This window comes from Ochotona princeps, chromosome 13 (genome assembly GCF_030435755.1).
Source record: "Ochotona princeps isolate mOchPri1 chromosome 13, mOchPri1.hap1, whole genome shotgun sequence".
NCBI lineage: Eukaryota > Metazoa > Chordata > Mammalia > Lagomorpha > Ochotonidae > Ochotona > Ochotona princeps.
Window position 1 is genome coordinate 17,534,477 of NC_080844.1, and position 13,879 is coordinate 17,548,355.

At 40.7% G+C, this 13,879-nt stretch overlaps 1 protein-coding gene across 4 annotated transcripts in view; it reads left to right on the forward strand.

Moving 5' to 3' along the window:
- The window catches only part of ATAD1 (ATPase family AAA domain containing 1), a 42,325-nt gene that overhangs the window by 19,529 nt on the left and 8,917 nt on the right, over positions 1–13,879 (forward strand). For all 4 annotated transcript variants that reach the window (XM_058671168.1, XM_004583381.3, XM_012926435.2 and 1 more), the window contains 5 exons: positions 4,272–4,446; positions 6,702–6,800; positions 8,156–8,276; positions 10,143–10,343; positions 12,651–12,757. In XM_058671168.1, coding sequence (XP_058527151.1) covers positions 4,285–4,446; positions 6,702–6,800; positions 8,156–8,276; positions 10,143–10,343; positions 12,651–12,757 — 690 coding nt within the window. In that variant the 5' untranslated portion in view covers positions 4,272–4,284. The remainder of the gene's footprint in view (positions 1–4,271; positions 4,447–6,701; positions 6,801–8,155; positions 8,277–10,142; positions 10,344–12,650; positions 12,758–13,879) is intronic.

The following is a 13,879-nucleotide window of genomic DNA, read 5'->3' on the forward strand; positions in this document are numbered from 1 at the left end:
CCAGCCAGAGCTGAGCCGATCCAAAGCCAGGAGCCCATAGCCTCTTCTGGGTCTCCAGTGTGAGTACAGGGTCCCAAGGCTTTGGGCCATCCTTGACTGCTTTCCCAGGCCACAGGCAGGGAGCTGAATGGGAAGCAGGCCACCTGGATACAAAACAGTACCCGTATGGGATCCTGGCACATGCAAGGCAAGGACTTTAGCTGCTAGGCTACCGCTCAGGGCCTGAAGCTTTTTTGTGTGTGAGATAATTATAAAGATGGATAAGATATATTTTATAAGGATTTAAACTTAATTAAAATAAAGAACAGTAATTGTTAAAAATAAGGCATTTCTTCAGATAGTAATAGGGTTATAATAATACCAAGGATTAATGTAATCTGGGAGACTTTGTGAAGTGAATGAAATTGGTTTTTGAAGTTTGGATAAAACTTGACTGCTCTTAGACGAACGATGTGGCTCATTCAGGACACAAAGCAGATATGCCCAAGAGAAACTATGTGCAGTGTTTTCAGATGGCACCTGGCTCCAGCTAATGAGAGTTACTTTAGAGACGGGATAGGGAGAGAATGCTTAAAAGTCACTCATTGGGCAGAGGTTAGGATAACCTTGATTGCTTGGAAATTGTGTGAAGAGGTGAGTTTTGGGATCATCTGATTAGGAGAAGTATATATTTTTCTTAATGAATGGGCCATGACTTAGGAGGTATTAAAAATTGTAGGAACTAAGCCTGGCGCAGTAGCCTAGTGGCTAAATTTCTCACCTTGCATGCTCCAGGGTCCCATATGGGTGCCGGATTGTATCCTGGATACTCTCCTTCCCATCCAGCTCCCTGCTTGTGGCCTGGGAAAGCAACAGAGAATGGCCCAAAGCCTTGGGACCCCGCACTCACATGAGAGACTCAGAAGAAACTTTGGCTTCAGATCAGCTCAGCTCTGGCCATTTGACTGCCACTTGGGAAGTGAACCAGTGGATGGAAGATCTTTCTATATCTCCTTCACTCGGCTTTTCCAATAAGTAAATCTTGTAAAAAAAAAAAAAACTTGTAGGGGTTATTCCAGGGGGATAGTGGTGAAGAGGATCTTTAATTTGTGGTAATGAGTAAAGAGAAGCAGGCCAGGCAGGATGGCTCAATGGTTAAATTCTTGCTTTGTGAGTGCCGGGATCTTATATGGGCACCAGTTTGTGTCCTGGCTGCTCCACTTCCCATCTAGCTCCCTGCCTGTGGCTTGGGAAGTGGTGGAGGACGACAGAAACCACTTGGACGCTGCATCCATGTGGTAGATGCGAAAGAAGCTCCTGGCTTCAGATGGATTCATCTGTGTACGTTGCTGCCGTTTGGGGATGAACCAGTGAATGGAAGATCTTTCCTGTTTTTCTTTCTCTCCATAAAATCTGATCTGCGTTTCCAGTAAAAATAAATAAATCTTCAACAACAACAACAACAATAAAAAGAGGGCCCTGTGCAGTAGCCTAGTGGCTAAAGTCCTTGCCTTGCATGCACTAGTGTTGGTTCATGTGCTGATGGCCAGCTCCCTGGCTGTGGCCTGGGAAAGCAGTCAAGGATGGCCCAAAGTCTTGGGACCCTGCACCTGCATGGGAGACCCAGAGGAGGCTCCTGGCTTTATTGTTCCAATTTTAGTATATGTGCTGGCAAAGCAAGCGCCTGGCTCCTGGCTTCAGATTGGCTCAGCTCCGGCTTGACGGCTGCTTGGGGAGTGAATCAGCAGATGGAGGATCTTCCTGTCTTTCCTCCTCTCTGTGTATCTTCCTTTCCAATAAATAAATAAGTCTTTTAAAAAGAGAGAAGCAATATGTTTGAGAAATAATAAGTGGGTTATTTCTTTAAAAAACACAGACATGAGGGGAGCAGCTGTCATCCGCCCCCAGGTTCACTCTGCATGGCCACCGCCTGCCACAACTTGCTCACTCCGTCAAGTCTCGCACATTGGTGACAGGGCCCCATGCTCGAGTCTTGGTGGGGAGCTGCATCTGAAGTGGAGCAGCCAGGACTTGAGGCAGTGCTTGCATGTCACAGGCAGTGACCTGTCCTGCCACGTCTCAGTGTAGCCCCTGCAGTACCTAGTTTTTACCTGTCATGGAGCCATCTTTAGAAATTCAGATTTCACCAGTAATTCATTTTCACCAGTACAAAATATGTATTCATTTTTCCTTTATATCCCACAGCACTCTGCACAGTTTTATTCTGAGAGTTTAATGGCATGATTTGGAGCTGAGATCCTGTTTCTCAAATGTGACACTTGCATCATCCACAACAAATTTATTCTGGTTAGTTACTGCTTTTGATAGTGGAGTTGTATTTCTGTTGAAGTAGCTGTTGGTACTTCCTATTTTTGTTTGTTTCTTGGATGAGTGCTGCATTCTTGTGGTTGTTTTGTTGATTCAGTATTTAAAAAAACTGATTTTTATTGGAAAGTCAGATAAATGGAGAGGAAAAGAGACAGAGAGGAAGATCTTCCATCCATTGAACCCACTCCCCAAGCAGCCGCAGTGGCCACAGCTGAGCCGATATGAAGCCAGGAGCCAGGAGCTACTTCCGGGTCTCCCATGTGGGTGCAGAGTTCCCAAGGCCTTGGGCCACACTCTACTGCTTTCCCAGGCCACAAGCAGGGATGAGAAGTGGGCTACCAGTTTTAGAACTGGCTGCCCACATGAGATCCCAGAGCATTCAAGGCAAGGACTTTAGCCAGTAGACAGACTAGTGTGCTGGGCCCCATGTTGATTCTATTTTTTGAAGTTCTGTTGTTTTCTATTTAGTTGAATTTGTGGAAGTAATAGGCTGGCTACAAAAATTTAATGTCAGTTATTCAGAAAATGGCATGTTTCAATTTAAGACTTTGAAGACCTTTCAGGGTAGTTAGGAAGAAAGCATCAATTCACAGTTTGAATTTTACCTTTAAGTGTGTTTTTGGAAGGCAGAGTTACAGAGAGTGATGGGGAAAGACAGAAATCTTCTATCTGTTGGTTCACTCTTCAAATGACTGCAGCACCAGGGCTGGGGCTGACTGAAGCCAGGAACCAGAAGCTTCTTCCTGGTCTCCCATGTAATTACAGAGACTCAAGCACTTAGGTTTTCCAGGCAGAGAGCTGGATCGGAAGTGTAGCTCCGGGGACAGGACCAGGCATCCATATGGATGCCAGCGGTGCTGGTCGTGACCTGACATTCTATGTTATCATGTCAGCCCCCTGGATTTCACTCTTAAAAATTACATTACATTAATAGAAGAAACTCTCACTCTTAAATTAGTAAAATATTTCATTCTCAGGCTTCTTGTTGTCAGTTGCATTTGTGTTGCATCTGTTGGTTTTCAAGACTTTCTGAAACAGTTATTTAAAACTAATTTTTAGAAGAAACACTTGAAGATGTTTACTGTATTTTTCAAATGGAAATATTACTTCTACTAAATACCAGTTTTTAATGTACCTAAATGTACTTGTTAACATTTAAATATTCTTTTCTTGGAGCTGGCACTGTGGCATGCAGGCCATCTCTGCTATGCATTGCCAGGATTCTGGCTACTCTACTTTTTTTTCAAAGATTTATTTATTTTTATTGGAAAGGCAGATACATAGAGAGAGGAGAAGAGACCAAGAGGAAGATCTTCCATGCTATGATTTCATTCTGCAAGTGACTGTAACGGCCTCGGCAACGCTGATCCGAAGCCAGGAGCCAGGAGCTCTTCTGGGTCTCCCCTCAAGTGCAGGGTCCTAAGGCTTTGGGCCATCCTCTACTGCTTTCCCAGGCTACAAGCAGAGAGCTGGATGGGAAGCAGGGCTGCCAGGATTAGAATCGGCACCCAAATGGGATCCCGGCATGGTCAAGCCAAGGACTTTAGTCAGTAGGCTATCGCACTGGGCCCTAGCTGCTCCACTTCTGATCCAGCTCCCTGTTCATGCAACTGGGAAGGCAGTGGAGGATGGCCTGAGTCCTTCCCCAGCATGCTTGTGGGAGACATGGAAGCAGCTCCTGGCTCCTAGCTTCAGATTGATCCATATCCTGCCATCGTGGCTATTTGAGGAGTGAGCCAGTGGATAGAGTATCTCTGTGTCTCTCCTTCTCTTTTCTCTGAAACTCTGCCTTTCAAATAAAAAAATAAATAAATGAGTCTTTTTAAGATAACTTTTTAAAATGAGATACTTTTTTTAAAGACAGGTCATATTTGAATTTGGCCAGAAGTTAGTTTAAGTTACTTTGCCAGTTTCTCAATTTAATGATTTTGTTATTACTCAGTAATTTTTGTTTGTGTTTAAAGGTTAACAGTCAAGATGGTACATGCTGAAGCCTTTTCTCGCCCCTTGAGTCGGAATGAAGTTGTTGGCTTAATTTTCCGCTTGACGATATTTGGTGCAGTGACGTACTTTACTATTAAGTGGATGGTAGATGCAATTGATCCGACGAGGAAGCAAAAAGTAGAGGCTCAGAAACAGGTACGGTTGAAATGTTCTTGAAGTCATGTGTTCTGTGGCTACACATATTTCCACCCTAACCTAAGAATGTGATAGTCAAAAATCGATGAGAAGCTCCACGAGACCTGTATCACAATGTGTTCACCCACACATTTAATTATTTCTTAATATATTCATTTTTTAAGTCATTTAACTTGTGGTGAGCTTCCTCATTAAAATTTTGTCGGCTTATAAACAAAGGAGACTGTGACTGTGAAAAGCTGTCAGTGTTAGATTTACGGACTAGAGGAAAATCTAGGAAATTGCTATGATAAGTTGTTGATTACTAACAAATTAATTTTTTTTTCTTTTTTCCACTGGTGCCTCTTGTGCTCATTGCTTTATTGGGATAATTTTTTTGCTTGGTTTCTATTCATCCTCAAAAAATAAAAGCCTTAACAGAATCTTAAGGTTTATCCTGCTATTTAAGGGCAATTTGTTCATTTAACCTAATGTGTTGTGATATTAATTCACTCGGTAAACATTTGTTGAGTTCCTAGTAAATGCTTGATGCTGAGGTAAAAAGAGGAATAAATTTTGATCTTTCAGAATGCCATAGGCTAGTATAGGAAATAGTGACACAAATAAATTGCTTTTGCATAGCTCTTCAATCAGTAAGAAGTAAAAACCAGTTTAGTAAAGAATATAGGAAGTATCTGAAAAGCAGCTTGGACAGTTTTGAATTTATTCCCTGGAATTGATTATACATAGTAATCTCTAGTTCTAGATTATGTTATCAATATTCATAACAATCTGGAGCTCAGAGCCTCTTCTGGATCTCCCATGCAGGTGCAGGGTCCCTAGGCTTTGGGCTGTCCTCGAATGCTTTCCCAGGCCACAAGCAGGGAGCTGGGTGGGAAGCAGGGTGTCCATATGGGATCCTGGTGTGTTTAAGGCAAGGACTTTAGTCGCTAGGCCACTACACTGGGCCTGAAAATGCATTTTAAGGGTACAATTTGTGGTAGCATCAAAAGTATAAAATAATTAACAAACAAAATATACAACACATTCATCGAAAAATTTATAAAACAGTAGAAGACTTAAATTCAGTGTCAGTAACATACATATAGAGAGGAAGATCTTCCATCCGATGATTCACTCCCCAAGTGAGCATAATGGCCGGTGCTGTGCCAGGAACCTCTTCTGGGTCTCCCACGCGGGGTTGCAGTGTCCCAATGCATTGGGCTGTCCTCGACTGCCTTCCCAGGCCACAAGCAGGGAGCTGGATGGGAAGTGGAGCTGCCGGGATTAGAACCGGGGCCCATATGGGATCCCGGGGCGTTCAAGGTGAGGACTTTAGCTGCTAGGCCACGCCACTGGGCCCAGAAGAAGCCGTTGTTAAAAGGGGCTTCTATTTCAGAAGAGAGACCATCAGTGAAGTTGACAAGATAGGACTTCTGTGTCTGAAAACTAAACAATGTAGCTGATTATTCTTTTTTGGAAAATTCCAGATAAAAACAAAAGCTGTTATTTCAAGCAAGAGGCAGTTGCAGCGTAGAGTGTATCTTGTGGCCAGTGTTGTGTGTGGTGCCAGTAAGTGTGCCAGGGATTGAGTCCTGCCTCCGCTTTGGGTCCAGCTTCCTGCTAGTGCAACCTGGGAAGCAACAGATGATGACCCAGGTACTTGGTTCTTGCCACCCACGAGGGAGAACAAGGTGCATGGTATTTTTGGCTCCTTTCTTCAATTTAGCCCAGACCCAGCTGTTGCAGGCATTTAGGGAGTGAACCAGTGGATGTAAAATTTTTTCTTATGTTTTGCCTTTCAAATAAATTGGTTAAAAAAAAAAACTATTTGGGAGAACTGACAATAGAGAAAAGATAGGGTGTTATTGACAGTTTAGGACTTGGAAAAGGGAGCTTTCTTCTGCCTCATTGAATGTGTAACATGTCCCTGATGACAGGCACAGGTGTCACAACCAAAAGTATTTCAGATATTATGAAATGACTCCCTGGGCAAAATACCTCTGGTCGAAAACCACTGTTCTAGAATATTGCCTATAGAACACTTATGGAATGTGTTCACATTTATGGAAGTATATTCAAAAACGAATGAGCTTAGAATCTTTTCTTTACCTAATTGCTCACAAAGGGGAACAGCATTAAGGGACCTAGAATATCCCTGGAAATTCTTGTATGTCTATTCTTCATTATTTAGGTTGTAGATTGTATTTGTTTTGAACTGCCAGTATCTAAATATCAAATGGAAGGATGTTGCTTGTTCTTTTCTTTCTTTCTAGGCAGAAAAATTAATGAAGCAGATTGGGGTGAAAAATGTGAAGCTTTCAGAATATGAAATGAGTATTGCTGCTCATCTAGTAGACCCTCTCAACATGCATGTGCGTAGCTTTAATCTTAAAACTACTTTGTGTGGTGATTCTGTGTCAGTGGTCTTGAAGAACCAGATTCAATGATTATTCTAGAAGAATCAAGGACTCAGCATATAGTCCTGCTCAGGGGAGTATATACACCGGACAGGTGCAAGGCAAAATCAGCAGAGGCAACAGGGCAAGGGCTGAAGTATAGACAAAACCAGGTCAAAGGTTTCATGACTTCTCTCCAAGTGGAATAATGCAGAATGTGGTTTATCATTGCATCAAGTTGTGTGAGCGCGCAAGCAGTTTCTGGCCTGGAAGCACACTTGCGTCTACCAAACCAGCTGATCATTGAAAACCTTACTATTTTCCTTAACAGTTAAGCACAGTGAACTGCTTTTGTTGGGGAGTGGTAGGATCTTCCCAAAAACTAAATTCCGAGATGATTTCCTCTTTGAGTCTAGCCTGAAGACAGGATGGCGATACCTGTTCATAAGAATTTTCTTTTGAAGATCATACTATATAAGCTCAGAGTTCCAAAATGAATTTCTGTAACAGCTATAAATATACTAGATGATTTAATATTATTATATTGCTAGAAGTAGTATGAAGTATGGTATTCCCATCTCCAATCTAACATGTAGTCTACAGAATTATTTAATACCTGTATATGTAACAGAGACATATATACATTCTATACTAAAGCCTCCATTTGAATTTGATTTATGAATTTACACATCTGAGTAGCTATACCAATGGACAACTTGTTGCCACAATACGTGTTGTGAGTTCTTTTTCAAATTTGGTTGCTGGTTTCTGCCTTCCTTTCTTTTCTGTTTTCTTTGTATTGTTTAGTTGTAAAGAAAATAAATATGTTAAAAAGTAGTTTCCCATCTCCATTCTACTTACTGTGCCAACTTAAAGCTCTGTTGATTATTCCTTTAAATCTCTTTTAATTAGTTTATCCACCAAAAATTTAAAAGATGAGTCGGAAGTTTTTTCTTTCTCCATTTTGAAAATATGTAAACCCTAATTACTAATAAATGTAATTTTACTTTTGAGAGATAAAGCTCAAAAGTCCGCTTTGTTGGTTATAGACCTTTTTCTAAAATTGATTCCTATTGTGTTTAAAGATAGCCTGTATGAAGTAACATTCATGGTGATCCCTGTTAGCGAAAGCTAAATTCGTTCTTAATCCTTTTGTGTGGCAGGGTGCTTATTTTTTCCTCATAAATGGAACTAATTGAATTTGTCAGACCCTGATAGATCTATCAAAGATCTTTGAGTCTTTAACCTAGGGATCTGTTTTTTAATGATAGGAAGTTGATTGACAAATTTCTTTGTCCAATGTTATAGCAGTTTATTAATACTTTTCCCAGGTTACTTGGAGTGATATAGCAGGTCTAGATGATGTCATTACGGATCTGAAGGATACAGTCATCTTACCTATCAAAAAGAAGCATTTATTTGAGAACTCTAGACTTCTGCAGCCTCCAAAGGGTATGGTAAAAATTTATATTTGACTCAGACATTGTCTATAAATACATTAAAACATTTTGCCTTTATAGAGCTGGCTTTTGTGAAATCCTGTTTTGAAAGAATGCTGAAATCCAGTGATCTGTTTTGTGCTTTATTTTTGGGTTAAGATTTATTTGTGTGTTTAAATGTGACAGAAGGATTGGGAGACAGAGAGTCTCCATACCCTGTTTTACTACCCAAAAGCCAGCAGTAGCTGGGGCGAGACCAGGTCCGAGATGAAGCAAGGAGCTCGGGGGCTGCTGTCTGGGTGGTGGGTGCCCGAGGGAGCAGGCCATAACCTGTTGTTTTCAGGTCTGTTGGTGGGGAGCTCTACTGGGGATAGAGGATAACTGGACTAGAACCAGGGATTCCTACCTGTGATGTGGGCATCCCAAGCTGTGACCTAACATGCCCTGTGCCCTAATGTCCACTTCTAATTCATCACTCCCTCAGCTTCTGAAATACAGATAAATTCCTTTCCCTGGGGTTACCTGTTAAAATAATTCCCTTTGTCAAAGTAATTTTTATTACTTCAAAGCAAAATAGAATCTAGAAAGTTAAAAATCCAAAATTAAAATATGAGCTTTCCCATTCATTTTCAAATTAAGACATATATTTATTTCACAACTCTAGTAATTTATTTTCCTGCTAGTGATATTAATTATCTTTAAAGTACAGTGATTCGATATAGGAAATAATGAAGTGGAAATGCAACACAATTATTTAAATGGAAATTTCCTAATTTGTAACTAACAGTCACTTTGAAAATGTAGAAATGAAGGGCAGGTGCAGTGGCTCCTGGCTTCAGTTCAGCTCAGCTTTGCCACTGTGGCCATTAGGAGAGTGATTCAGTGATGAAAGATCTCTCTGTCTCTCCTGTTTGTAAAAATCTACCCTTCCAATAGAGAGAAATAAATCTTAAAAAAAAAGAGAAAAATGTAGAGATGAAAGTAAGATGCTTATAATTGTATTCTTAAGTATTGTCTCAAATTTGCATGTTGCTCATAAGTACTTCTTCAAATTAAAGCTCTTTTATGCATTACTTACCAATCAAAACCATCTTAGAAGGGGATTTAAACCATCTGGTTCACTCTCCAGATGGCCACCAATGGCCAGGACTGGGCCATGCCGAAGTCAGGAGCTTCATTCCGATTTCCCACACAGGTGAGGGTGACGGAGGCTTTTCCCGGGCCGCTGGAAGTGGAAGGGCAGGGATGTGAACAGGTAACCCCACAGGATGTTAGCATTGCAAGTGGCGGCTTCACCCTGTACACCACAGTGCCGGCCCCTCTGTAAAACAAAGAACAAAACATTGTTTATAAAATTGGTTGCTAAAGTATTTGATTAAGCTCAAGGAACTAGTTAACAAGCTTGCAAAAGTAATAAAGCCTTTGCCTCACATTGATTTGCCAAATCACCCTTCATATTTATTAATACTATAGATATTTTAAAGCAAAAGATATAAAAGATGCTACCTTAAATACTGTTGTTAGATTGACTGATGATGTGTGAGGTGAGAGACCATAAATCTTACTTAACATTAATATGTGTGTAAGTTTAATGAATAGTTAGAGTGAGTAATCACTCTAGCAGTGAATTTAGATTGTAATTATGCATTTTATGAAAGGAAGGGGCATGATGGTGCTGCAACCCCCAAATGCATGTCCTGAGTGACATTGAAGAACATAGCATCTTTTCTCTTTATTACCTTCTCCTAAAAGAAGCATCGTTAAAACACAGGTGGATGTTAGGAAAAATATATGTGCAGAATTAGTATTATTGATTTTCAGATAAACTAAGCAGCTATTATTATCTTAAAGGTATTAATGACATACTGTTCATTTCCAGGTGTGCTTCTCTATGGCCCTCCGGGCTGTGGTAAAACGCTGATCGCCAAGGCCACAGCCAAAGAAGCAGGCTGCCGCTTCATTAACCTTCAGCCCTCAACCCTGACCGACAAGTGGTACGGAGAGTCTCAGAAGTTGGCGGCTGCTGTTTTCTCCCTTGCCATAAAGCTGCAGCCATCCATCATCTTTATAGACGAAATAGGTATGGTGTGTGTCCTGTGTGACCATTTGAAAGAGCCATTTTTAAAGTGATATTGAGATAACCAGATTTAATTTTAAGTATTTATTAACCCTTATTAATAAAAGATAAACCTGCATCTTAATATGCTTGTTTGCTATGTAGATTACTTCTTTGGTAAAATGTCTGCTCATATTTTTTGCCCACTTTTAAATTGGGTTGTTTGTTACGTTGCTGAATTTTAAGGTTTTTTTTGTTATATTTTGGATGCAAGTTCTTGTCTTTTTTTTTTTTTTAAGCTTCTTATAGGTGAATTTTGTTTGTAAGATTTACTTATTTTGGTTTGAAAGGCAGAGTTATAGAGCAAAGGAGAGACAGAGAGTCTTCCATTTGCTGTTTCCCTCCCCTCAAAGCCACAAAGGCTAGCACTGAGCCAGTCTGCAGCCAGGAGCTTCCTCTGGGTCTCCTCCATGGGTACAGAGGCCGGAGGACTTGAGCAATCCTCTGCTGCTTTCCCGGCCCATAGCAGGGAGCTGGATCAGGAGTGGAGCATCCCACATGGGATGCCGGCAGTGCAGGCGGAGGCTTAGCTTACTTTGTCATGGTGCAAGCCCCTGGGTATAAGTCTTTTATCCAAATATAGGTATGTCTTTTCCAAATAGCGCTTTCTTTCTTTCTTCTTTCCCCCCCCCCCCTTTTTGGACAATGATTTCTGCAGAGCAGTATTTATAAAAGTTTTTGATTTTTTTCTTGAGGACTCATGTTTTTGGTGTTGTATGTGGAAACTCATCATTGAAACCAAGGTCATCTCTAATGTGACTTTCTAGAAGTTTAATAGTTTTGCATTTTGAATTTAGATATATAATGTATTTTGGGTTTATTTTTGGGAGAGGTGCACGGTTTGTTCTAGATCTACTTTTCTTTTTAACATATGGCATCCAGTTATTATTAGCACCATTTCTCAGATGTGTACGAGCTACTTAAAATGTTTTATTCAAATTTGTTAATACTTGTGTGTGTCTTCTTCCATTTTGAGTACTTCCAGCACATAGTTGGGAAAATACTTAGAAGCACCATCATTGAATCATATGATAGTATTTTACCTTTACTCTAGTGTCTTAATCATGTACTTGGAGAGAACACTAATCATTCATTGCTGATATAATTATTAAATACTTATTTATACTTATTTGGCATTTTAAATTTTTCATATTATTTCGTTCAGTCATCTTGTCAAAACTACTTCTTAGTGATATAGATAATAAATGGAGGTCAGGTGAATTGTTAAAATTTCTCAAAAAGTAAGCAAATTAGGGGCCTGTGCTGTGGATCAATAGGTAAATCCTCTACCTCCAAGTGCAAGGATTTCATGTGAGTACTGGTTCAAATCTCAGCTGCTCCACTTCCCATCTGGCTCCCCGTTTATGGCCTCTGAAAGCAGGGGCGCATGGTCCAAGTGCCTGGGGTCCTGTGCCCACAGAGGAGAGCTGGAGGAGGGCCCTGGCTCTGAATGGGCTCAGTTACACCTGTTTAGGTAGTGAACAAGCGCATGGAGGAGCCTTTTCTTTTTGACTCTCTTTCTCTAATTCTGCCTTTCAAAAAGGATTACATAAATCTTTAGAAAAGCAAAATGTCTGCCTTTCAAATAAATAGTTCAGAAAAAAAGCACGTTACAAATATTCTAAACTTTTGCCTCCAAAGTAAATTAGTTCAATTATGGGGCAGATTATATGAAATTGGAACTACATTGGAGCATTAACATTGTGTTTAAGTCCATCTCTGAGAGGTAACAAGAGTTGTTATCATTTTGATATATTCCTAAGGCTTTTTGCCATGCATGCCATACATAATCTATATGTGCATGCTCGCATGTGCATTTTTAATTGTTTTCTGTCCTAGATTTTTCCAGTTAATTGTGGGTTGGGCATTTTCGCATGTTGTTTTTGTTTATTATCTGGTAAGTATGTGGGGGAAAAGCATGTAACACCATAATGAAAAACACGTAGTGTTCAGATGGCCGGTAAAGGGAGAGGCAAGGCATGTAGGTTTTCTTTAAGGCTTTCTTCCGACCCTTTTCCAGCCTCTCCGCACCAGATCTTTTGCTTGTCATGTATATGCGAGCATGCATGCATTTTTAAGAAAAACAAAAGATTGTGAGTTGTGTTTTGCTAATAATTTACTCTACGGCTCTTATAAAATAGAATAATACCTGAAAAGTCATAATTAACCCTCTCGTAATCTCTTGCCAAGTGGTCAGTTTTTGATGAAATTGCACACAGTTATATGAAGTGGATGGTTTGTTATTAACTTCTGAAATTATTGGCCTTCTAGACTCCTTTCTAAGAAACCGTTCCAGTTCTGACCATGAAGCTACAGCCATGATGAAAGCTCAGTTTATGAGTCTCTGGGATGGACTGGACACGGATCACAGCTGCCAGGTACCGCTATGGAGAAGGGGGTGGGCTGCTTGTTACATTGTTGTGTGAGATTGCTTTTTGTTTTTGTTTTTTTTTCATAACTTGCATACTTACCATTAAGTCATGGAGAATGAAAAGGATATCATTTGTATAAATTTCATCCAGTTTGAAGATGTGCTGTGTAACAGAACACCAACTTATGGCCTGAGTGTCTGAGACAGATGCAAAAACCAGAAAAGAGTAAAGCCTTTTCCAGGAATTCTCAGAAGCACTGAGCCAAGCGAGCGGAAGTGGCTAGTTCTGAGGATATTTGGTACATGATTCTTTCAGTATTCTTTCTGTTTGCTTGATGGTTATTTTCTTTTATTTTCAAAAAAGATTTGTTTATTTTTTTAATTGGAAAGTTGGGTTTACAGAGAGGAGAGACAGAGAGAAAAATCCTCCATCCGCTGGTTCACTCCGCAAGTGGCCGCAACGGCCAGAGCTGAGCTGATCTGAAGCCAGGAGCCTCTTCCGGGTCTCCCACGTGGGTGCAGGGTCCCAAGGCTTTGGACCATCCTCAGCTGCTCTCCCAGGCCACAAGCAGGGGCTGGATGGGAAGGGGAGCAGCCAGGGCGTGAACCAGTGCCCGTATACGATCCCAGGGCTTGCAAGGTGAGGACTTCAGCCACTAGGCCACCACACTGGGTCCGACAGTTACTTTTGATTGCTGCCATAATTCCTTAGAGTCTTTGTTCTTAATGTCACTTACTTCATTTTAGCATGTTCATTAGTTGCTGAAACTCAGTCACTTTTCCCTATTGTGTGACATGTGCCTTCCTGCAGGGATCTGCTCTTTACACAAGATGCTCTCTGGCTTGAACTTTCCCCTGCAAGACCTTAAAAGTATGTCTCAGTTATCTCGATAGGCCTCCAGAGAGAAAGCCAGCTCAATTTTCAGTTTTGTTCTTTGGGTTTTCAGTTTCATTTAGTTCTTAGCCTCTGGATAGCCTCTATTTTCTGACCAGCCAAATGACATACCTTTTAACATGCATCCATTGAGCAACCGTCTCTCTCTCTCTTTTTTTTTTTTTTTTCATTTTTAAAAATTTATTTTGATGATTTTTACATAGTTGATTAGGGCTCAAAGGATCAAGGGCTACA